The 26,075-nt window shown below is 36.7% G+C and overlaps 2 protein-coding genes across 2 annotated transcripts; one reads left to right on the forward strand and one right to left on the reverse strand.

The window, feature by feature from the left end:
- LOC102218491 (calpain-5-like) lies at window positions 1–26,075 on the forward strand. The gene is made up of 13 exons (XM_005811793.2): window positions 1–217; window positions 4,115–4,275; window positions 7,931–8,062; window positions 16,920–17,128; window positions 18,684–18,876; window positions 18,955–19,148; window positions 20,330–20,407; window positions 21,245–21,440; window positions 22,420–22,542; window positions 22,687–22,883; window positions 23,769–23,890; window positions 24,747–24,883; window positions 24,951–26,075. Exons 2-13 carry the CDS (start codon window positions 4,120–4,122, stop codon window positions 25,119–25,121), a joined length of 1,908 nt encoding a protein of 635 aa, XP_005811850.1. The 5' UTR covers window positions 1–217; window positions 4,115–4,119; the 3' UTR covers window positions 25,122–26,075.
- On the reverse strand, window positions 12,239–16,913 carry LOC102217464 (olfactory marker protein-like). Its single transcript, XM_005811789.3, has 2 exons — window positions 14,706–16,913; window positions 12,239–13,575 (listed from the first exon to the last, which is right to left on the reverse strand). Exons 1-2 carry the CDS (start codon window positions 14,772–14,774, stop codon window positions 13,144–13,146), a joined length of 501 nt encoding a protein of 166 aa, XP_005811846.2. The 5' UTR covers window positions 14,775–16,913; the 3' UTR covers window positions 12,239–13,143.

Genomic DNA, 26,075 nt, shown 5'->3' on the forward strand with positions numbered 1-26,075 from the left:
GAGGCGGGCTGGAGGCGGCTTGCTGCTGCCGCTGCTGCCGCTGCTGTTGGTGCGTTTGTGCCTCCTGTCCAAGCTGGGTTTTATTTTGAGGGTCGTAAAGTAACTCTACTCCGGCACAAGACATTTTTCTTCACTGAACTGGCCTGTAGGAGGAAGAACCTCAGTTCTCCAGGAGGAGAAAACGACTTAGTTTGACATCCGGTGGAGCGAAAAACAGGTAAAGTTGAAGCTCGACGTTACATCTGGAAACCTTTCCGCAGACCCAAATTCAAACCGTTACTGTCACTTTTTTAAATTTAACTACATCCGAGTAACCGCTCAAACGCGTTTAATAGCAAATATTGTTAGAAATGTAACTCAATTTTATTCAAAAATGATCTTAAAGAGGCGCCTGATTAATAAAGCATTATTTATTTACAGCTTGAGTTTCGTTTCCATCTCCCACATAACTTCTGACTTCAGCCAAGCGAGCCCCTTTAAAGTAAAACTGAAGTCAGTTTTTGATGATTGTCTGCCATAGAAATCCTTTATTTAAATATATTTTGATGAATTTGATTTCAGTCCAACTTCGAATAGATGTGGTTGTGACCGGAAATGCAGGTTTAATGTTGAAAAAACGTTTTTATTCAAACAATATGACTTTTTTGGACAAAAGAAATATTCAGGGTGGTATAAAAATGAACAAGAAGGAAAAAATGTACATTTTTCTATCCTAATTGCTTCAAAATCCTGGAAAACCTATAGAAATAATAATTTTATTAGCTTTTATAGTAGCTGAACTGATTTGTAGAGATTACTAAACCTCTGCTGATGCTTTTACCTCCTGCTACAAATAAATGAAATCCCTTTCTGATGTTTCAACATCTACTTCTGGTTGTTGTTATTCAGCTGTCATGGTGTCTTCATAAAACCACACCCATCATTTGCCCCTGCTGTTGCTCCATTGTTGAGCCGCAGGGTGTTTTTGTTGGTGTTGGTGTTGGGAGAACAGCCCTAAGCTTTATGTTTACCTTTACATACTGGAAATGCATGAAATGTGAAGGTGGATGCACTTTTTAAATCGAGACAGAAACACAGATAAAACCGTTGTGTCAATCTGATGAGTCATTTTCCTGTCATGCTTCTTGTCAGGCGAAAAAGTTTTCTGCTTTTTTATTTTTATTACTTTTTAATCTAAAATATTTTTCTCTCCTGCTAGAACCTAATGTTTTAAAATAACTAGACTTTGCTTTGTTTTGAATATTTTATTATTTACTCATATGCAGCTCCCTCTATTAATATTTCTCTAATTACATCTGTTATTCTGATTCCAGTTATACATTTCAGTAAATAGAGATTAAACTCTGTGTTGCATAAGGCTGTAATTAAGCTTTTCAACCAAAGAATGCAGTGAAATTGCTTTAATTTGTGATGTGATGCTGACATTTCTTTCAGGAAAAGCATTTTTTACAGCGTGCATCTCTAAAATGACCTACAGTAGGAGGGTTGATTTGTCTGCCACAGTTAAACCCAGTTTACCCAGTGGGGCTTTTCTTGGACATTTTCATGGTATTATTCAGTTTTGTTCTTTCATTAAATCAATCTGAGAGTCAGACGTTCTGCTACATGTTTTACAAATAGTAGCCAGATTGACTAATTTCTTGGCTAGTTAAAAAATGTATAATTAATCCAATCCAAAAGCAAATGGCATCTTTTTTTAAACAATTAACACAAACAACAAAATAACCCCAAAAAACATGATAGAACTGACTTTTCATGCAGACCTGTGGAGACACTGTTGCAATAATCAATAAATAATAATCACATGTATGAGTTTCACTAGACCTTGTTGGGACATTTAATACCAGAAATGTACTTCAGGTGACAAAAGGCTGACTTTGTAACTGCCTTTATGTTTATTTGAAGGTTCAGGTCAGATACAAAACATTTAACTTTCTGAACTACGTATGTGGGTAATGTCCAGCATCATCACCCATTTATCCATCTGTTCATCTTTCTATCCATTCATCCTTTTAACCATCCATCCATCTCTTCTGTCCAATTAGTGATTCTGCAGGAAAGTCTTTCTGTTTCATTCGCCACCATCTCCTGTTTATAGCCTGTAAGTGACACTGATATAAATCGTGACTGAGTTTGTGGAGAATGTTTGTCATCCACTTATGTATTTATGTACCTTGCAGGTCTGTTTAAACTATACTTAAATGTCCATCTACAGCATATACAGAGTAAACAGATTTTCTAAAGTAAACAGATTTTGGGTTTTGGTCGCTTGAAAACAAAATCTTCTTAAATTGTTGTTTCATCTATGTATTATTTTTGACTGAGTTGCAAGTATTTGAGCTCTCAAAGCCAGCATGTTTCCATCCAGCTAATGTTTCAGTGTCTGGTCTACAGTGTAGAAAACTGCAGTTCTGTTTTTAAACTGTTTTGGTTTCCCCTGTTTCCTGTACAAAGGAAGCTTTTAATGCATGTTGGGGATTTTCTAATAAGCTTTTTAATGTCCTAAGAGATGTTACGGAAACTGAGCTGAACCAAATTCTCTTTCTGGATGTTTGAAGGGAAAAGACTTTTTATTTGCCGTCCAGTCGTATGAAATGTTGCAGTCAGACTTTAGCACTGGCCATGGTTGCATCAGTGATGCCGTCTAATCTGTATTTTGAATGACATCATAAGCGCCTCTGATAAAGACAGAATACTGCGTTACTGTTTGTCGACTTGCCCATAACATTCTGTTTCACTGACTCAAGGTTTCTCAAAAGAAAAAAGAAAAAAGTTTGGCTTGTTTTAAAATCTAAATCTCGGGTCGTTTTCAGTTTGTGCAAGTTGAAGGTTCCCAGTCGGGCCCCCGATCCCGGGCTACTGGTGTTCCTCAGGGTCCAATTTAGGACCGACTCACTTTCAAATCTAACTCAATGATATACGTAGTTCATGCTGTTGGTATCTCCCATATCCATCTAATGTTGCCATGCTGTACATTTCTGCTTCACATATTAAGTGTATGCAGTGCTTTTGGTCAGTATGAATATGGTTGTGCATTTCTTGCTCTTCTTTTATGATTTTCTTCTGTTTCTTGCTGTACAATGTTTTGATTTTTACTGAACAGGTTCTTGTTGAAAATAGGAATTTGTTCTCAATCAACTTACCTGGTAAAATAAAGGTGCAAAATTAATATTTCACACGTTTTTGTTTTCTCATTTGGATTTCTGCTGCTTCTAAAAACAGTAGAAAACCACCCAGCCTTTTTTGCCAATAAGTAGGCCAGTCGCAATAAGCACTAAATAAATTAAATGCACGATAAGTTAAAACGAGCCCAATAACTTCCATTTGCATGATTTATTGTTTTTCTCTTTCTACCAAAAACTGGACGACGAAAGTCTTCAGTCTGGTGTTTTGGTTTCAACTAAACCTTTTTTTGAAGGACAATTTTGTTTACAGAAACTTCATAAGTCAATTTATTTGTTGTTTCTGTTATTTTGTTTATTTATTTTGGATATTTAAAATGCCTTCCATTCCAGCGTTAAATATTAGTTAGAATTTAATTGATTTTGTATCTTAGAGCATGTGTTTGTCCCTTGTTACGCCATTACCTTTTTATTACTTGAAATATAGTGGTATTTAAACAACATTTAAAATTATACTGTTGTTTAAAACAACAAAACTATAATTTATCACAACAACTTCTTGGACAATTTATTGTCCAGCAAAATTTGTTATCATGTCAGACCAAGCAATAAATTAAGGTTTTTTTGGTGTCTGAAAAATGACCTGCTTCAAAAATCGAAATCAGCAGGCACTGCTTGTTACCTAGCAACCACAGCAAAGCTCAGCCCATCACCTAGCAACCCCAGCAGAGCTCCAGCACGTTTGCTTCCCATAAAAATGTTTTTTTTAAGTAATTGTCATGTATAAACTAGTTTCGGGGCGTGTCCTTGATGTTAGACTGTGACCAAACATCATGTGAGTATAAACTGAAGCTGCCAGCTTTCTTGGAGTTGTCTAAATAATCTCCATGACCTGCGTTCTTCCCACCGAAACACAGAAGTCTCTTTATCAGGATCAAAATGTTGGCGTTGTCGGAGGCCCCGTCTCAGACCTTGGCTTTCATTGTGTGCAGGGGGGATGGTGGCTCCGTACGAAGGCCAGGCTTTTGCTGCTCTGAGGAGGCGGTGCAGACTGAATGGGACCCTGTTTGAAGACCCTCTGTTCCCGCCATCCGACCAGTCTCTCTTCTACCAGGGAAATCGCATTGGACACATTACCTGGAAAAGACCCAAGGTAAGGAAATGAGAAACAAGGACATCCCTGGGAAGGGTTTCTACTTAACAAACAAATGCTTGCTATCTCAACGCTTGAACAGTTACAGATATTAATCTGAGAAATCTTTTGAAACAAGACGCAGAGAGAAAGTAGGCTGAAAAAGGGGGGTGGTGATCGTGAATTAAGAGTGAATGTAAACAGGAGATATTGAATCGGCTGAACATGGAGAAGAATTCAAGGAATTTCTTTTATCCTTCCTGAAATCCAAACTGCAACCAGTAGACGTCCTTTTTTGTAGTTGTTTGTCTTTTGCTCCACTCAACTCCTTGAGATGTTTACCTGTAACATAAATAATATGCATAATGGAATTTAAAGAAGTAAACAGACATTGTTGTATATAATCTTTTTAACTAAGGGGATGAGAGATGAGAAGGCTGCCTGAAATCAAACTGATCCAAAACTGTTACTTCCTCAACTTATTTATCGCTTTAAAGACACAAACGGCGGAGATACCAGCGGCTCACCGCCCGGTGCGGCGCATGTATGTACGTTTCCAGTTTTTAAAAAACAAACTTTGTGGGTGCTTATAGTGAGGTGTGCTCTATAGTCCTGAAAATACAGTAACATACATTCTGCATTGAAGAAGGAAACGATCCTTTATCTTTACACATGTTCTACTCAGAAATGTACAGTTTTAGCTTCACTGGGTTCAGATTCACTAAAACGGTGCTATGTTTGTGCATTTTGGTCAATAAAATATTTATTTCTTTCTAAATATTTTTAAATGAATAAAAATATTTAATGTTTGTTTGTTTCATGCAAACAATCTTTTTGTTTGTTTGCATGAATTTCTAATATTGTATGTAAAAGTGGATAAATAAAAAAATCTATAGAAGTCTCCAAATATTTTTATCCAATTAATCATCAGAATAATGGATAGAATATTGGTTTTACTGCAATAATCATTAGCTGCAGCTGTAGTTTTAATATCGTCAGAACTTCTTACACCCGGAATCGTCCTTCTCAGTCACTATGGGGCGGGCCGTTTTTGGCACCAGGAGCCACATTTTTATCCACAGAGGGGAACCAAACTAAACAAATGCAAAACACTCAAACTATGAAAAAATATAAACACTGAATCTCTTTAATGTTATCAGAGTTTGATATGCTTCAGTTGCCCCAGGATGTTTGGCATTTCTCGTGATTATTAGTTTCCAGGAGTGCAGCTGCAGTTCATGCTACTGAAATGGGAGATTAAATTATTGCTCAATAATTTTCATAAATAGATTTATCTTATCTCTCCTGCTCAGTCCTATCGTCACAATAAAAGCACACGCCTCTTTAAAACGCCTCTAAAGGCAGCAGAGGAGACGATGATTATAGTTTCATGTAAAGTGCAGCTTTTAGAATCTGCTCTCCTTTGCATGGATTCAACGTTTGTCCTTTTTTAATTCACAGATATAAATGTAAAATTTTACCCTTAACTTTGTTCTCTGTGTAAAAACTCCCACTGCTGGAGGAAAAGTGTTTTTACTGTCAGTCATTAATAATTTGAGTAAATAAATAATTAAACTGGTGGCAAAGTGCACTAGGAAGATGATCGATTCTGTTACAGAGTGATGAGGTGGGAAATGTTTTTATTGCTGCCTGATTAACAGGATCTTTTCCTAAAGTGTTGAGTGAAGGAGTGTAAAAATGTAAAGCAACATTTACAGGTTGGTTAGAAAACTTTTCCATCTCCTGAAATGTGCTGACTAGAGAAAACCGTTTTATTTCTATAAAATGTTACACATTGAGTCTATGACTGCAACTACAAAGTATTCTGATGAATAATCAGATAAAAGAAAACCTTTTTACACAAGATTAGAAATACATTAAACCATATCAATAAACGATTAAATTCCTTTTTTAAATAAGAAAAAATAAACATTTTATAGCCTAAAATGCCACAACGTTGATTATTTGTTGATTATTAGTAACAAAGAATCTGCAGCTAAAACAACAAAGTGAAAAGCTCAGCACTTTCTAAAACCTCAGCTTGACCTACCGTCAGCAGTGTAGTTCTAATATATTGATTATCTATTTGATTATAATTGCAGAGCAAACGGGGCTTAACAGGAGGTTTTCTTTGCAGAATTTGAACCAGGTGAAGATAAAAATGTCACTAAAGGAGAAATTCAAGAAAAAAGTTATTCTTATTATTTTAAATGGAAAATGTACATTTTTATACAGTTTTGTCTGAATTACTGCTCTAAATCCATTATTCTTTCAGCAAAAGGCCTTATTTTGAGTCAGAATGTTCCAGTTGACGATTAATCAATTACTAAACCTACTTGGCGATTATTTCAATAATCGATTGATCTTGATTAATCCTATTAATCATTTCAGTGTTTTTGCTTTGAGCACATCATCAGATGACGTTGAAAAAGCAGAAATCCCTTCCAGCCGCCAGACATCCAGCTGAACCAGTCTGACAAAGAACAACTTTCTGCCTCGACTTGTTTTATTAGGCAGGAAAGGGAAGGAAAACCTACAGAGAATCTGCTCCACTTGGAGTTTTTCACAGATAGAGACAAGTCAGTCGATAAGTAATTAGTAAAAAATGTGGAAGTTATTATCTGTTCTCCATAATGAAGTGTTTTCCGCCTTCATTTGGACCTGAATGAAGGAGTGGCTCGTACCTACCAGGTGACGACATTTTTCAGGTTCTGGACTTTCTTTGAATCTCAAACTCTTCCAGGAACCTGAACCATGAACTCTTTGAGATACATTTGAGTTTGGTCATCTGAACTATTTTTGGTTTTCTTTACATTTCTGACCATGAATTTAAACGTTCTCTGATGTTTCGGATGATCTAAGTGACATACCAGTGCCTGTTCCCACAGAGTTGGTGGTTCTGCTGGGTGTGTGCCAGTGGTTTATCCCAGCTCTGTTATTTAGCTGCTCTCTAGGTTCCCTGCCTCTGTTTATCTTTATTTGAACATCATATTTACTCTTTACTCATCTCTTAATGATTGACTGCGCCCTCTGGGTATCAGCCTGTCATTCATTCTGCCGTCCAGCAGTAGCAGGCTTGGATAAATGCGCCACATAAAAAGAAAAAATGGCAGGAAATGGCTGAGTTGGGTCAGTTATTCACTTTAAATTAACTTAAATAACAATTTCACAGCTGTATACCAAAAGGACAGGCTGAATGCTAACTGCATTTACACAGAGGTAAATTATACACAAGTAAGAGTATCACTACTTCAACATATTTTTACTCAAGTAAAAGTAAAAAGTCCCCAAAAATTATTCAAGTAACAATAAAAAGGTATTTGGTAAAAAGTTACTGAGAAACTGATCAAATTATCAGTAATTTAACATTTAAAAATTACATCATCAGATGGACCAAAATATAAAGTTAAGAGGAAATTTTGGTATTTTAAGGACAAAAGATCCAATAATTCATAAAGTAACAAACAACAACAAAATCAGGCAAAATAAAATGTTTCCAAATTAGTTTCTTTCAATAAAAAAAACTTGAGAAACTTTAACAGAAACTGCAGCTGTGTGTCTGTTTCTGGTTCAAACATGTTTGTTTTGCATTCAGTGGGAAGAAAATCCAGAAATTTTACTCAGAGTAGAAATACTTCATAAATGTAACTAGTCACTAATTGTTTTTTCCCTGTAGGAGTTGAGCAGCAACCCTCACCTGTTTGTAGACGGGATCAGTGCTCACGACTTGCACCAAGGCCAGCTGGGAAACTGCTGGTTTGTCGCTGCTTGTTCCAGTCTGGCTTCCAGAGAAGCATTCTGGCAAAAGGTAAGAGATCATCTAAAACTGGTGTCAAACTCGAGGCCCGGGGGCCAAATCCAGCCCTCGCCGTAGCTTTTTATGTGACCCTCTAGAAAAATGCAAAAATTCACAAACGCAAAATTCACTTTAAGAACATTTATGATCTTGATGGGGCACAAAATAAAAATGTGTTTGGCACCACTGGTCGAGATGGTGCACACGTTTCAGATTAAAAAATGCATTAAATAGGAAGAAAATAAATAAACAAAATGCTAAAAATTTTAATTATTTTCCTTTGTTTTACTAAACAGTATTTTAGTTTAATAAGAAATAAACCTGTTATTCTCACTTTAGAGGTTAGATGTGCAAAATACTAAAAATTCAACTAATTAGTTATTTTCCTTTGAGTTTTGCTGCTTTGCACAGTAGCATCTCACTTTAGCCATGAATATCCAGTTATTCTGACTTGAGCAGTCAGAGTTTCTGGTTTCTGTTTGCTTTGTGGGTCTTTAGCTGTCATGCTGATTTCAGTCCCAGCTGGGCTGTGTAAACGTCTTACGATTAATTGGGTAATCGGATTAAAAAAAGATAAAATAAAACATTGGTAAATCTAACATAACAGCAGTGATACTACTGCATATCAACATTAGTCCAATTTTTCACATTTGAGCTTCCCTAACAATATCTTTTCTGTAGTTTAGAAAACTAACCTGTAACAATAATGGCTCACTTTCTAAGTTAACCTGAAGAAAAGTTATACAAAAACCTGAAATTATATTCAGTGTAATAATAAAGAGGCAGCCTGCTCCCTGTTTGTGAGCAGGCTATTATAAAAAATGTCTGTACTCCAGCTTTTCTTTTATATATTCATCTTCAGTCGGTTTAATAGATGAACTCTCTCCTTGCCCAGACCTTTATAGCGTTTGTGTTCATGTTGGCGACGGGATTTGACTCCTGCATTCGTCACACACAGAAACATCTCCCAGGTATGTAACGTCACGATGCGCTTCGCCACCCACTTGTTGCGACCGGGATGTTTTGATGTAAAGCACAGCCGCCAGCCGTGTCCAGTCTGTCCGCTCACCTGTATAAATAATCCCGCTGTTCGCTCTGAACCAGCAGCTCTGGGAGGAGAAAAGCTGCCGTACTCCAGGCGTCGCTCCCGTCATTTTGCGGATCCTCATTGGTCCCCAGAAAAACAACAAAAACCTGGACATTATCATGGATCAGTAAAATCCTCCCTGGCCGAACTTGAAAACTGGATGTTATGCTGCTAATACTTAGCTTTCGTCAACAACTCAGGCGGAAGTGAGAGCGCAAATAAAGTCCCGGCCGGAACACGGTGCCTAAATAATGAAACATATTATAACGAGGCTTCGAGGCAGATCAGTTTTCCTCGAGGAATTTTAATAATCGAGGGACTGGACTCAGTCGAGGAATCGTTTCAGACCTGCTGACCTTTGTGTTCGTATTGGTCTATAACAGACATGAATGTTAGATTTATCTAATCAGCGTGTTTTTTATTTTAATGTGAATCCTGTCATTTATGTTATCAAATTAATTTTATTAGCTCTTAAGCTCTTGACACAAACTCTGCTGTACATATTTCCATGTTGACTCCTGAAAATAAGCTTTTTAAAAAAGCTGGAGTGAAATGTTCCTTGTGTTTTTTGTACATGAAACGTTGTTGGCGTTAAAATGCCATGTTCTGGACTGTTTATCCCTGCCGTTTGCATGGTAATTTACCTGGTAACGCATTTTATTTCTGTGTTCACACTTTTAACAGTTCTTTTGCACCACTTGTTAGGCATTTATGTTATGTGTGCCAGAGCTTTAAATCATTTATTAACTCACTTATTAGAATGGAGATGGTGATCAGTGCCATTAAGATTTTACCAAAAAGATTTGTTGAAAAATACTTAAAATATTGAATAATCCAACAAACTTCTCAACAAGTAGCATCGATCATCCACAAGGTGGCACCGTTAACTGTCTAACAAACCTGCTGTCTGATTTTTCATTTAATAACTTAAGCCTTTTTTATACTATATTAGAAACACATTAAAATATGGATATAAACAAACAATTCAGTTCATTTTTTAATTAAGAAAATAACATTTTAGTGCCTAAAAGCCAATAAGGTTGAACCAGATGAAGCTGAAACTGCCACTGGAGTTTTGGGTAAAACATATTTACAGACAAACTGTTTTTATCTTAATTGAAAACTGTATGTATATTTTTTTACAATTTGGCTTAATTACTACTCTGAGTGTGCTGTTTGTTCAGCAAATGTCCTTTTTTGAGTCTTTGTACTCCAGTTAATGTTTAATTGATTACTAAATTGCTTTTCGATTATTTCAATAATCAATTAATCGTGATTAATCGCTTCAGCCCAAATAAATTTCACATTTATAACTACATTATTGATCATGCATTAATGTCAGCTGGGGAAATAAATTATTCCTACTGATCTTGGAATCCTGGGTTTGGTTTTCTGCAGATGCTTTTTTATATTTTCAGGCTTTTTGTTTGGTTTTTGTTTCTGGTGAATAAGGAGCTTAGCTGGTTACAAAAAGTACAAATACTTTTATCATTCTCGGTTTTCTTTCTCTCAGTGTTTCAGGTCGGCCATCTTGAGGTTTTTGGAAACTTTAAACATAAATAAAGTTTGTGCTTTGTGTCCGGCCTTTGTGGATTGTGTGTTTCCTCTGTGTTTTCTCCGCTGTTCCCTCGTTTGTCTCCAAGGTCCTCCGTACCTCTCAGTTTTCCATCAGCCCAAAGGAAACTGAGCTCTTTCCCAGTGTCGGTCTGTCTCTGTGGGCCTGGCAGTTGTCTAGACACCCTGCATGGTTCCGAAACAAACATGGTTCCAAGCTAGATGACCAGTTTCAGCACTAAATGTAGTATTTCCAAAAGTATTTTTCATTTTTACATTCAGTTTGTCTTTATTCAGGCCAGAGCTCTTCAGCCTGGGGGTTGCAGAGGGATTGTGAGATTTCTGACTAATTGTTGTTTTTAAAAAATTTTATTGCCTATTATGAAATAATAGCATTTGTTTAGTGAATGCTTGATCAACAGCAGCTACAAATACTGCGCTTTTAACATCAATACAGTGTGGAGCTAATCAGTCGATTCATTTTTCTGATTAAGTTGGTTTTAATTATTATTATATTAAATGCAAAATGTTTATATTTTTTGAAGTCTTGGTGTAAGTGCTGTTGATAAATTAGTTGACAAGTATTTCAGTAATCCGTTACTCGTTTCAGCCCTAATAGTATTTCTGTTACATAATTAACCATCCTTGCCATCTGTAGCATTTAAGTCTCTGCCAGCCTTTGATTCTCCATCATTTCTCTACATTTCCTGATTTATTTCTTGTTTCGTTTTCGCCGTAGTGCTTCCTGCCGAGACTCCGTCCCACTGGATCCTTTTGCTGTTTGAAAGTTTCTGTTGTTTGCTTTCAGTGGAAAAGTTCAACATTATCACACAGAAAGAAAAGACAAGCTTTTAAGCAAAAGAAAATCTAAGATAACGTTTCATCTAGTCACAGCTCTGGTTATGGAGACAGAAAAACCAATAGCGTTTAAAGGTTTGTTAACACTTTATTGGCACAACACAGGCTGTAGGATACAGAGGAAAATCTCTTCTACAAATATGAGAAATAAATGTTTTTATTTCTTAAAGTTGTATTCTTTAGATCCAATTTTAAATGCATCATGAAACCGATATAAGTCCTTCTCTGTATCAGGATAATTTAGCTGGAGGATTTTATTTTACAAAATAAATACATCAATTATTTTTCGCACGTTTTTATTGCACCTGAAAAATATTTTCCTTTTTCTGCTCTCCGCTCTGTGTTGCTTTAATTTCTAAATAACGCACTGCAAAAACACAAGATCTTACAAAGCATTTTTATCTAGTATCTGGTGCAAATATTTATTAAACCTACAATAGGAAAAAACTCGTTTCAAATAATGTTTCAACAAAGCTTGATTAAAGTAAATAATTCCTTAATATTGATATAGATAACTAGTTCCATTGTTCTTTTTTCCAAGACATTTTCCCCATGTTATAAGTCAAATAATCTGTTTAAAACTAATACTTTTTAAAATCAACATTTAAGAATTACTGATTTAAAACAAGCTCCTACCTTACTGAAAAATTACTTGTAAGTTTTGTCCTATTTAAAGTGGACTAAGATATTTCAAATAAAAACTAAACATAAATACTTGGTAATATTTTGTGTTTGCAGTTCAGTTTCATCAGAAATGCAGACTAAAGGAAAAAACAAGTTTTTATAAATCAGGATTTGTGTCGGTTCCCTCCCAGTGAAAACAAACAGCTTTCAGAAATTGATTTTGCTCCATTGATCTGTTTCCTGTCAGGTCAGTGTGCATGAGATTCCATTCACTGCTGTTTCACCGAATAACATAAAGAACAAACTAACTTCAGACTATATCACAATAATTGGCTGAAAGTCAGAAATGAAGTGATTTCATCAGGCATCGTTTTTTTAAGCTCATTGTTTATTTTATTGTCAGTTGTAAGTGGAGGAGGTGTGAAAGCATGAAACAGGACCAGCTGCTTAGAAACAAAATTTACTTTGTTTTTTGTTTTTAACTAAAAAAGTCCGCGTAGGCCTTCTTTTAGTATTGTAGTTCGACCGCCATCCAGCAGAGGGCGCCGCTGGTCATTCTTAAGCGGAGACCTTGAGACCGAATAAAAGATGGCGGCAGAGATATCTCAAAACGGTGAGGAGAAACGGTCCAAACAGAATCCGATGTGGGCTGGAAAATCCACGTTAAAAGGTTCCGTTTAAAAATATAAACACTCAGCAAACTACGTAACTTATTGCCGTAACAGGAATCATCCGGAAGAGCTACATGTAGCATGTAGCATGATGAAAACAACATGGCGGCAATTAGCAAGGTAGAGTTTGTCATGAGCAAAGTTTTACATCAAAATACTTTAAGTGTGGAAATAATTAAAATAAATCGTTAGTGGTAGTTACAGACATGCAGACAAAGATTTAAAAACGCTTAGTGGGTTTGAGGGGGAAAATTTATGCTGAAATCTAAACATTTTCTACCAAGACTGAACCCGCAGCGTTACTTCTCCGGTATGAACTCGATGGTGCAGTCGAGGTTTGCTGCTGTGGACCCGTCCTTGTACGCGAACAGGAAATACATGACCTTCCTCACTTTCGCCAGCTCCGCGATCCTTTCCCCGAACTCCTGCATGTCGGCCTCCAGACACTTGAGCGGCGAATCCTCCGGGTCCTCGGCGTTTCTCCAGAACGTCCCGATCGGTTCCAGGAGCTGGCGGGTCATCAGGTTGGTGAGGTCCGGGGTCCAGTGTTGGGAGATGCCGGTGATGGTGACTCTGCCGTGGCCCGACAGGGAGAAGTACCAGCGGGAGAAGCTGAGCTCCTGCAGGGGGAAGTCGAGGCGGTGCACGGCCTCATGGGGGAGCAGCAGCCGCTCGCCGTCCTGACGCTTCTGGCCGGTTTTCTGCAGGGATGAGACGCGACGACGCATCATCTGCAGAGAAAATGGAGAGAGAGGAGCAAGAAATGCAAACATTTAAACTATTTACAACATTTTCTAAAGTGAAAACCACAAGATCTTACCAACTATTTTTGTCCAGCTTCTTGTAAAAATATTTCATTCTTGAAATAGGACAAAAAAAACTTACAAGCAAGATATAGGAGCTTGTTTTAGTTAATAATTGCTTAGTATTGATAAAAAATAACCAGCTATACTGTCAAATTTATTCTAAGTAAAACAATCTGCCATTGCAACTAGAACGTTTTATAAAAATATTAAGAAATTATTGACTTTAAACACACTCCTTTATCCTGCTGAAGAGTAAATGAATTTAGTCTCATTTAAGTGGACAAAGATGTTTGCACCAGAAACTAAACAAAAATACTTGGTAAGATTTTGTGTTTCAGTGTGGAAGACATCAACTCCCCAGGTTTTTTTTCTCTTTTAGTTTTTTTTTTCTTCTTGGATTAATCTACAAAAGAAAATCTAACAAAATTTCAACATTTCAAACTCAGAAGTGTCCCAGTTCTTGTCTAGAAAGGTTTCTTTAGCAGGAATTTACTTCGCTCACGACAAACTCCACCACTAACACATAATCTTACCACGTGCTTTTTGTTTCTTCTGCAAACTAACTTGCACACAGCTTTTCAGAAAGATACAGGAGCTTGTTTTAAGTTTCTTTTAAATTAATTCCTTAACATCACCAGAAAATGTGTCACTGGCAGATTATTTAACTTATAACAAGATATTTTTCCCATGTTATGAGTGAAATAATCTGCCAGAGGAACTAGAACTTTTTCATCAATATTAAGGAATTATTGAGATCAAGCTCCTATATCTTGTTAAAACGTTACTTGTAAGTTAGTTTTGCCTTATTTAAAGTGCACTAAAATATTTTCACAAGTAGTTGGGCAAAAAAATAAAATAAAATAAAGATTTAGTGTTTTTGCAGTGTACCAGGAAAAACTCTCGATAGAAAATCGAAAAAGTCACAGTTGCATCAAAAGAAAATCTAAAAAATGTTTTTTTGTTTGCAAAATAAATGTTTTGCAAACATCAGTCGCCTCTAAAGATGATATTTTTGAGTACTTTTTGCTGAAGCTGTCAGAAAGTGAGAACCTCACCTCCGTCAGTTCGGTGTCTTCCTTAAACTCGAGCACCAACTTGTCAGAGGAAGATTTATCCGCGTCCATGTCCGCCTTGGATCGTATTCCCAGGTTCAGGAGAGGAACAATGCCAGCCTGTGTGGAGGGATGCAGTGATGGATGCAGCTGAGTTTTTCCCTCCCTCCTCCTCTTTTCATAGACTCGTTCTGCTCCTCCCTTCCCTCAAACTGTTTCCGTCATGGTGGACCAGTTTCTCTCTCTGGCCCTCCTCCTCATCCCGCCTCATCCTGCCCACAGGGAAGTTCAGTTGGGACGTATCGACTGTCATGAATGGATGGAGAAGAGTAGCAGGACAGGAGATCGACCCAAACACATTATTGTTCCGACTGTATTCCAGTCCCTCAGTTAAATTTAGAAAATAGACACAATTTTCCACTCAAACTTTGAGCTAAAAGTGATTAAATCTTCCTAGAAATCAGATTCTCCCAGGTTTCAATGATAAAGAAAGCTGTGGGTAATTTCTGTTTTATTATTATTATGTAATGTTTTTTTTTAAGGTGTTAACTTGGTGAGTGATGTTTGGAGATGCTAGGCAACTGGGATGTTGATGACGTCCAAGTGGGAACGCTGAGAGTTTCCTGAGGGATTCTGGGAGCGCCGCTCGTCTCGGCTCGGTGGATCTGGCGTTTATTTTTAGCTCAGGTTGGACTTACATCAACGTTGACGTGATGTCAGCGGGGACGCAAGATGTGGAAGAACGGCTTTCCCTTGGTGGAAAAACTCTGAGCTGTTGGTTTTTACCAAAGGGGGAAAGAGTAACCAAAAATTAGACCCAAGAAAGAGCAGCACCACTTCAACGTATTTTTACTGAAGTATAAAGTAAATAGTAGCCGTCCGAGAAATTACTCAAGAGTAAAAAAATCTTTGGTAAAAAGTCTATTTAAGTACTAAGTAATTGATCAAATTATCAATCAACTAATATTTAAAAATTACATCATCAGACGGGCCAAAATGTAAAGTTAAGTGGAATTTTTTTTATTTTAAGGACCAAAATGGCAATAATTTTTATACATAACAAAAAATAAAATCAGGCAAAATAAAATTGTTTCCACATCAGTTTCTTTGAACAAAAACTTATGAAACTTTAAAACTGCAGCTGTGTGTCTGAGTCTGGTGAAGTTTTGGTTCAAACATGTTTGTTTCTCATTCAGTGGATAGAAAATCCAGAAATTCTGCTCAAGAGAAGAAATACTTCATGATAAAATTACTGAAAAGTAAAAAGTACAGCATAGTAAAAAAAAAACTCCTAAAAGTACATTTTTAAAAAGTTACTCAAGTAACTGTAACTAGTTACTAGCAACTCTGTTTTTTACAAAGAAAAAAAAATCATCCATCTGTCTAAACGTTTCAGTTGGGAGATTAATCAATTTTTATTTTTTAAAGATTTAATTTGAGAAAAATCTGCATTTTTTTCAACCAATGCACTTTTTGTTCCCATATTTCAGTGACGTCAGCCATTTTGCTTGACGAGTGTTTTTACAGCTTGTAAAAACCTTTGAATTCAGATCAACTCCCAGAAGGGATGATAGAAACATAAATGAGATTTAGAAAATATTTTCTGTCATTTGTAATTTCCTTTTAAGTAAAGAAAGCGAGGAAAAGTGGCAGCAATTAGGAAACGCCTGAACTGAAGTCTGCTGAGTTTATCATACAGACTACTGCTGACTCCAAATCTAAGAACTAACAGTTGTAAACGGCATAATGGAGAAGCATTGTTGTGATGACTTCCTGAAAGCCGAGTCTCAGAAAGAGCAGGAAGAAACACATTCCCAATTTCAAGGCGTCAAATTTCTTTTTTAAGTTATATTTCATTTTTATAGCAACTGAATGTGACGTAATTTCTTAATTGTGTTATAAAATTGCATTATGTGCTTGGAAAATACATTCTCCCGCTTTAAAATGGGAAATTAAATCTGGTATTAGAAAAGTCGGATGTTGTTTTTAAGCCTCCTCTACTGGACCTTTTGTTCGGTTTTTAGTTAAATTGGGATGACCAGCGGCGCCCTCTGCTGGAGGGTGGCAAAACTACAACGCTAAAATGCGGTCTGAAAGCGGACGTTACTAGTTAATCTATGGGAACTAACTTTAATCTAATAAACCATTAATGATAAGTCGATAAATTGTGTGCATCTCTTGTACTCGGTGATATTTATGTTTTATTCTCTTTTTCAGGTGATTCCGGACTGGAAGGATCAGGAATGGAACCAAGAGAAACCGGAAACGTACGCCGGGATCTTTCACTTCCAGTTCTGGCGGTTCGGTCAGTGGGTCGACGTGGTGATCGATGACCGGCTGCCCACGGTGAACGGAGAGCTGGTGTACTGCCACTCCAACGACAGGGACGAGTTCTGGAGCGCGCTGGTGGAGAAAGCCTACGCCAAGTGAGCCGTTGGTCATTTTTTACTTCCTAGTTTGTGTTTTCAACGTCTTTGTCCTCTTTCTTCTTCGCCTGACTTTTCTTCTTCGGGCTTCTTTTATGACCTGTCGCCTAGCAACGGTGACGGCGCTATAGACAGGCCGATAAAAATGAAGATTAAGATCTTAGGCCTTTTTTTAAAAGTATGTACTGGATTGTTTTTAATTGATCAAAATGAATACATTTAATTAGTTGGGCTGCAACTACAGATTATTGTAGGAATTGTTTATTCTATTCTGACAATCGGATAAAATCGGATATATTCTGCCAATTTTTCATTTAACCATTTAAACTTTTTATACAATATTAGTAATACATTATAATATGCAAATAAATAAATAATTCCATTCTTTTAAAAGGAAAATAAGCATTTTATTACCTAAAATAACATGTCTTTCCGTTGGTGAACCTTCGATCATTTGTTGCAAAGGTTGCATCTGCAGCTACAAAATATATATTTTTGATTAAATAATTAATAATTGGATTACAAAAGGTGGTTAATAGAAGATTTGATTTACAGAATTTGGACTTGGTGAAGTTGAAACTATGCAACTTGAGTTCTAGATAGAAAATATTTACAAACAAAAGTTGTTTTTTTATCTTAAACGCTGATATTTCTTGTACAGTTTTGACTGAAGTATTATTTTAAATGTATTATTCTATTTTTTTTTAGTCTGTATACTAGAGTTATCGATTTATTGATTACTGAATAAGTTGACGATTATTTCTGTAATTGATTAATCAGAGTGAATCTGATTAATCAATCAATCAATCAAATTTTATTTGTAGAGCACATTTCAGCAGCAAGGCATTTCAAAGTGCTTTACATAGAATCAACAATCAAAACATGACATTAAGTCAATTAAATTTGTAATTGATTACATTTCAAATACAATCCTAAACAGGTGGGCTTTTAGTCGAGGTTTAAAGGAAGTCAGTGTTTCAGCTGTTTTACAGTTTTCTGGAAGTTTGTTCCAGATTTGTGGTGCATAAAAGCACCACAAATCCCCAGAACCAAACCTCATTTGGTTCTGGGGATGCAGAGCAGAACCAGAACCAGAACCTGAGAGGTCTGGAAGGTTGATACAGCAACAGCAGATCTTTAATGTATTGTGGTGCTAAGCCGTTCAGTGATTTATAAACTAACAACAGTATTTTAAAGTCTATTCTTTGAGCTACAGGGAGCCAGTGGAGGGACTTTAAAACTGGTGTTATGTGCTCTATCTTCCTGGTTTTAGTCAGAACGCCAGCAGCAGCATCTGGATCAGCTGCAGCTGCTTGATTGATTTGTTGGACAGACCTGTGAAGACGCTGTTGCAATAATCAATACGACTGAAGATAAATGAATGGATGAGTTTCTCTAGATCTGGCTGAGACATTAGTCCTTTAATCCTGGAAATGTTCTTCAGGTGATAGAAGGCCGACTTTGTGACTGTCGGCCTTGTGAATAATCAGTTATTCTGATTAATCGACTCAGCCTTCCTTACAAGTTATAGTTTCTTCCCTGTTTGTGTGTTTAGGCTGTGTGGGTGCTATGAGGCTCTGGACGGGGGCAACACCGCCGACGCCCTGGTGGATTTCACCGGCGGCGTCTCTGAGCCGGTGGATTTGACGAAGGACGAGATAAAAGAAGAAGAGGAGAAACACGCCAATCTGTTTGAAAGAGTCCTGAAGGTTCACGACAGAGGAGGCCTCATCAGCTGCTCCATCCGGGTGAGAGAGACGAAGGAAACCCGGAACGTCTGAAACTATTTAGGAAACAAAACTGATAAGGACTGGTTGTCGCTCCAGGCGGTTTCTGCAGAGGACATGGAGGCCAAGCTCGCCTGCGGCCTGGTGAAGGGCCACGCGTACGCGGTGACCGACGTCCGCAGGGTGAGGCTCGGCCACGGCCTGCTGGCCTTCTTCAAGTCGGATAAACTCGGCATGATCCGCATGAGGAACCCCTGGGGCCAGAGGGAGTGGAACGGACCCTGGAGCGACAGGTCAGCAAACGCACCGTCACTCCAGACTCAGTAAAAATACTGAACATTTTTTTATTTATGTGAAGATGTGAAGTTAGAATCTTGTTAAAAAATGAGACATAGTTTCTGTTTGTAGACGAGCACTGCAAAAACACAAAATCTTGCCGAGTAATTATTGTCTAGTTTCTGGTGCAAATATCTGAGTGCCTTTGAAATAAGACAAAACTAACTTACAAGTAACTTTGCAGCAAGATATAGGAGCTTGTTTTAGGTCAATAATTTTATGATAGTGATGAAAAAAATATTTGTTATATTGGCAAATTATTTAACTTATAACAAGACATTTTTCCCGTCTAGTAAGTGAAATAATCTGAGTGGAACTAGAACTTTCTCGTCAATTTAAATAAATTATTGACCTTAGACAAGCTCCTATATCTTCCTGAAAAGTTACTCAGGAAGATAGTAACTTCCTGAGTTAGTTTTGTCTTATTTCAAGTGCATAAAGATATTTACTAATAAAATTACTTGGTAATATTTTATGTTTTCGCAGTGCAGAATACACCAGATTTGAACTGTTGCTTTTAATCCTTGAAAGTGCTTGAATTTCAGCGAGGTTTGGGAGAATCCTTGATTTCTGTATAAAGCCCTTAAAAGTGCTGGATGTTCAAACTGCACAGTTTGGAAATAAACTGCAATCTAACGTTTGATTAAAGCCTAAATGAGCAAAATGCTGTTTGCAGCTGAAACCAGACATTTAAATATAATGAAAATATAAGTACAGATTTTTTTTTCTCACTCTCTGAAGTCAAATCAGACTAATAGTTTCTTTTTTTAGGTTAGTTAGAATTACTAAAATTATTCATATTTGCTAAATGCCAAAAAATGTGACGAGAGATTTTTTTTAGTAACCTTCTCAGCCCAGTCTGGCGTGAGAGACATTTCAAAAATACAGTTTTGTTATATTTTAGGTGCTGTAGAATATAATAAAACATTATTAACAACAGTAATAAATTATATTCTATAATAGTGAATTACAACTGAATTTCAGTTCATTTGTATTGTTTTCATCTCCAATCTCCCGTCACATGTGAAAACTTGCATATTAAATAACTGCAGCTGTTCTATGGTTGTTTTCATTGGACGTAGCGTCACAGATAAATATTGAGGTGATCCTTATAAACATTAGTTTTGCTGTGTTTCAGCTCTGAAGAGTGGAAGCGGGTCAGTAAGAGTGAGAGGGAGAGGATGGGCCTCACTGTGCAGGATGACGGCGAGTTCTGGTGAGTTTCAGCGCAGCGCCGCCCCCTGCTGGCCACGCAAAGCTACAGCATCACTGCTTCGAAGCGTGGCTGCAGCTAACGATTGCTTTAGTAATCGATTATTCTGACAATCAGATGAAAATTTGAACACTTATGCCCTTTTTATACAATATTAGAAATACATTAAAATATGCAAATAAAGAAACAATACAGTTTCTTTTTAAAATAAGAAAATAAACTTTTTATTGCATAAAATGCAGCATTTCTTTAGTGAACGCTTCATCACTTGTAGCAAATGAATTTGAACCAGGTGAAGCTAAAACTATTAATTGGATTAAAAAAAAAATCTGGACATTTTATTTACTGTTAATATAACTTCTTCAGCTTTTTTAATGCAATATTAGAACTAAATTAAAATATTCAAATAAACAAATACTTCAATTCCTTTTTTAAATAAGAAAACTAATGTGTTATTGGCTAAAATGCAATAATATAGTATTCCTTTAGTGAATTTGAACCAGAAAAAGTTTTGGCTAAAACATATTTACAGGCAAAGGTGATTTTATTTTAAATGTAAAATGTAGATACATATATTTTGTACAGTTTTAGATTAATTATTGCTCTGAATATGTTGTAATTTTGATCAAATGTCCTTTTTTTCAGTCTATATTTCCCACTTAGTGACTAATCGATTACTAAATTAGTTGGTTATTTCAATAACTGATTCATCACAATTAATCTAATAATTTTTTTTCAGCCCTTCTTAACAGTTTATTTCAACTTAAACTCTCTTTCCTTATTTTATTCTTTCTTTTCTCTTATCTCTTCATCTCCTAATTTCTTTGTTTTTGTCCTCAGGATGTCGTTTGATGATTTCCTCGCTAACTTCACTGACCTCATCCTCTGCCGTCTCATCAACACATCCCATCTGAGTTTACATAAGACCTGGGAGGAGGCCGTGATGCGGGGCTCTTGGCGTCGCCATGACGACCCGCTTCACAACCGTGCCGGAGGCTGCAGCAACAACAAGCTGTCCTTCCTTCAGAACCCGCAGGTCTTTGGTTTCACACGGCAGCAGCTCTTCATGCTGAAATATGATGAGGATTTTTTCTTTTGTTTTGTTTTTTGCGTCATTCACATTATTCAACTAATTAAATATTTTTTCCTGAAATCCATTTATTTGTTTTTTTATGGTCAGTCTTTCTACTCAATTATGATTTTTTTCCTCTGAAATCAATTTTGGTTTTTTGCATTCATATTACTGAATTACGAGTTTCGTCTGTTTTGGGGGTTTTATGATCATTTGTTTAACTCAATTACAATATTTATTTTGCTGGAATTATAATGTTGTTGTTTTTTATGGTTATTCATACTACTGATTTTGGATTTCTGTGCTAAAACCAGATTTTCTTTAAATTTTCCCTGATCATTCATATTACTCACTGATGAGTTTTCCCTCCTGAAATCCAACATAGTCATACATTCTACAGAATTACAAGTTTGTTAGTTTTTTTTGTTGAAATCCCATTTTTATTTCTTTGCCTGTCATTTATACTACTCAATTGTTTTGTTGTTGTTTTTTTCCCTCAGCTGAAATCCATTATTTTTCGTGTGTGTTGTCGTTCATCCTGTTAATTAAATTGACTGCGATGAGACAGAACCAGCAGCGGCGTTGCAATGCGACGCTTCAGTGACTCAGACTTTTTTCATAGTTATAATCTTCAGTCATTGTTTACGTCCATATTTACCGTTTCTGGTTTCTTCAGGTACAAAATCATGATGTTTCATGTCAATGCCTTAAAGGTCATATAAAATGTGACATCACTGTTCAGAGTGATGTCAGTGATTGTTTGAAAACAATCAGATGCAAGTTAGTTCCAACTATGAAGTTCCACTGATTAGATTTTTGGGGGTGAAAAGATCAGAATTGGTTCGTTCAGACTTCTGTAAAAAAAAAATCTAATTTTGGACGTTTTTAGCTGCTGTTTTCGTCTGCTGTTTGACTCGACGTTCATCTTTACTTTGTGTTGCAGTACGAGTTTGACGTGAAGAAGCCGAGAGATGAGATACTGATCTGTCTGCAGCAAAAGGACCGCAAAACCGCTCAGAAAGAAGAACGAGGAGAAAACCTGCCCATCGGCTTCGAAATCCAGAAGGTAGTAAAAAAACATCTGCGAACGAAACATCTGCAGAACGAAACATCTGCAGAACGAAACATCTGCAGAACGAAACATCTGCAGAACGAAACATCTGCAGAACGAGCGCCGCGACTGCAACGTTAGTAACACTACGCCTCACAGGTGGAGCTGAACAGGAAGTACCGTATGCATGTCGTGCAGCAGAAGGCTGGAGGAAGCATCTTCATCAACTCCAGGTCTGTGTTTCTGCGCATCACGCTGAATGAGGGCCGTTACGTCGTCATCCCCACGACCTTTGACCCCGGCCTGGAAGGAGAGTTTCTGCTGCGCATCTTCGCCGACGTTCCCACCGACTGCAAGTACGATGCAAACCTGAGTTCCTGCAACTTGACTGGTTCAAAATGAAATACAAACACAGTTCAAGTGTCACCTTGATTTATTCAAATCAAACTTAATGGACCAATAATTCAGTTTACACCTTTTATTTTAACAACAAATAGTCACACTTTTCCATAGTTTCATTCTTCTGTCTCTTACAACTATATAGATTCCACACTATAAGTTGACAAAAGAAGAGGAGATAGCAATAATATTGTCAGAAGTTATAATAATGAATACAATGTAAAAATAAACACAGTCATTTTGCAGCTGTTTAAAAAAAATCTTGGATGTATTATGCAAAATTCAAATTTTGCATGTTTTTGTAATTCCATTTCAGTCTCTACTTCTTCTAAAAAAACAACCTTAGCCCTAAAAAAAACAACAACAACAACAAAAAAAACATCCAGTTGATTCTTGGCAACAAATTCATGTTTTTGGTGTCTGGAAAATGAGCAGTTTAAAAAAAAACCTTAGAAATTTAGAAATGTAACGTCTCAAATCGTGAGGAACTGCCCGTTACCTAGCAACCCCAGTGAAATTCCGCCCGTTACCTAGCAACCCCAGTGGAATTCCGCCCGTTACCTAGCAACCCCAGTGGAATTCCGCCCGTTACCTAGCAACCCCTGTGAAATTCCGCCCGTTACCTAGCAACCCCGGTGGAATTCCGCCCGTTACCTAGCAACCCCGGTGGAATTCCGCCCGTTACCTAGCAACCCCGGTGAAATTCCGCCCGTTACCTAGCAACCCCGGTGGAATTCCGCCCGTTACCTAGCAACCCCGGTGGAATTCCGCCCGTTACCTAGCAACCCCAGTGGAATTCCGCCCGCTATCTAGCATTCTGCCTTATTTCCTCTCTCCTGCAGGGAGTTGACTCTTGATGAGCCGCCTCAGACCTGCTGGTCCGGGTTGTGTGGTTACCCGTCTCTGGTCACTCAGGTCCACGTGCTACAAGCTAACGGACTGGCAGGACAAGACTCGGACAGAGGTATTTTCTACATTTATTTTTTTTATTATTTTAAATTGTTCATTTTCAATTTTCAAATTAAAATATTGTTCCCCTTCTATGAATTCAAACCCTGATTTATAAAAATATCTATAATTTCTTTGTGTTTTTAATGGCAGTCAATAGAAGCTCAGTGACTTCCTGTGAACGTTTTCCTGAAGGTTTAGTTTTTCCTTTTGACAGATTTCTGGTTTTTAAAATTCATAAATGCAATGAAGAAGGAGGACATTTTAATTTGCTCTGGCAATGAAAATTTGTTTGAGAAAAAGAAGGCAATTATTTTTGGGTTGATTTCTAAAATTTTCAAGGAGGGTTTTCTAGAAAATTTTCAAGATTAATCTAAACATTTCAGATACTTTTCTAGCAAATTTTTTGACTTCTCAAACTGAGAAATTATCTTGATTTCTCTAAAAAATAAAAATAAAATAAAAAAATCTGCGATTAATCTCAGAATTTATTGTTTTTTTGGTGGGAATTTACTGCCCTATTTTTTCTATCTGCAGTATAAATGTGCTGTCATAAATATTTATGCCATCACTTATTTTATGTTCCGTATTTTTATTTAATTGTCATTATTTTGTAGAACAGTTTTTTCACTTTGACATGAAAGTAAAACAAATTGATTTTTTGTCAAAAATTTGTTTTATTTTGAACATGATTGATTTGTAAAACCAATACAAGGTTAAAACTACATGCATGTCAGAATCATATTTACACCAGTTTCATCCAGCCAAATTGATTTAGGGTCAATTTGAGGATATTTGCACATTTTTCATTTTAATTATGTCATTAATCAGAAAAAGCAGCAAAAAGCTAATAAAACTTTTTGCCTCTCCAGTCTCAGATCCGTATGTGATCATCCGCTGTGAAGGAGAGAAAGTTCGCTCTGCGGTTTATGAAAACACCTGCAGCCCCGTCTTCAACACCAAAGGACTCTTCTACAGGAAGAAAGCCAGCCGACCAATCAGCATCGAGGTTTGAGTCGCTCTCTTTTGAAACGTTGAATCCTGACCACCATGTTGACCTCCTCTCCGTTTCTCAGGTTTACAACCACAACATCTTTAAGGACGGTTTCCTGGGCCGCGTGTCGGTTCCGGCCGAGCAGGGGAAGGTCCAGAAGACGCTTCACCTGAAGGAGAAAGGCGACGATAACGACCTTCCTGGGACCATCAGCCTGGTCATAGAGACCAGCTCAGTGCTCACCAGCATCTGACACCTAAACCTTTTATATTTACAACATCTTTTCTTTCTTTTTTTTAAAAATAAAATCTCTTCAGTATGAACTCAAAACACCAAATAAATCCTCCAGGTTTATCACCACTTACTTCAAAATAAAGTTTTGTTTCCACACATTAAAGTATGAAGGAATGTTTGGGGCATGCTAAGAAGAAATAAAAAATAGTCATAAAATTACAAGAACAAAGTCATAATTTTATGAGAAGAAAGTTGTTATGAGAATGAACTCCTAATATTACAAATTTATTCCTTTTTTAAACCCTGTCCCTAATACTGTGTTGTACGTTTCCACATTGGGCCTTTTGCTTTTATTTCTTACCTTTTATGGTGTTTTTCTATATGTGGCGCTTTATATTATGAAGGTTAATTTAGTTTTTATTACCATTTCTAGTTTCATTTGTAGATGTAATTAATTAAAAAAACGCATATTAATGCATAACTGTATTAACTTAAATCTTTGTCTGTTTTTGGTAAAATCATTTAGAGAATTTATTATAAAGAACTTATTCCAGAAAGGTCAGAGGTCAGGCGTGACTTTGTTGGGTGTTTACACTTCTGCCATTAGGGGGCGCTGTGTCTGATAGCATGATGCTGTTTTTTTTTTTTTTTTTTTTTAAACAGTGCCAACTTTTACAACCGGAGTTAATTAACAGAAATAAACGTCAGAAACGCGCCTGCGTTTGTTTCCGGCTGGTTTACGTGTCGCTGCTGCCATTTCTGTGTTTAGAATAGATTTAAAAATGAGTTTATGTGACGGCTGAAACTTTTACCTGTGAAAACAAAACGGACCAACAACACAACGCTTAAATCTTGAGCAAGAATTATTTCATCTTCTCTGCTTCATTTTTATTGATTTATGATGTCATCATATAAAGCCTTTTGTCTATTTGTACATGCAAGATAAATTTATTAAACTTTTCCAGTCAAAGAT

Source organism: Xiphophorus maculatus, chromosome 18 (genome assembly GCF_002775205.1).
Source record: "Xiphophorus maculatus strain JP 163 A chromosome 18, X_maculatus-5.0-male, whole genome shotgun sequence".
NCBI lineage: Eukaryota > Metazoa > Chordata > Actinopteri > Cyprinodontiformes > Poeciliidae > Xiphophorus > Xiphophorus maculatus.

Coding starts and splice junctions, on each gene's coding strand:
- LOC102218491 (XM_005811793.2), top strand. CDS start 4,120: ATGGTGGCTCCGTACGAAGGCCAGGCTTTTGCTGCTCTGAGGAGGCGG. Junction 23,891..24,746: donor AGGACAAGACTCGGACAGAG/GTATTTTCTACA, acceptor TTGCCTCTCCAG/TCTCAGATCCGTATGTGATC. Junction 24,884..24,950: donor GCCGACCAATCAGCATCGAG/GTTTGAGTCGCT, acceptor TCCGTTTCTCAG/GTTTACAACCACAACATCTT.
- LOC102217464 (XM_005811789.3), bottom strand. CDS start 14,774: ATGGACGCGGATAAATCTTCCTCTGACAAGTTGGTGCTCGAGTTTAAG. Junction 13,576..14,705: donor AAGACACCGAACTGACGGAG/GTGAGGTTCTCA, acceptor TTTTCTCTGCAG/ATGATGCGTCGTCGCGTCTC.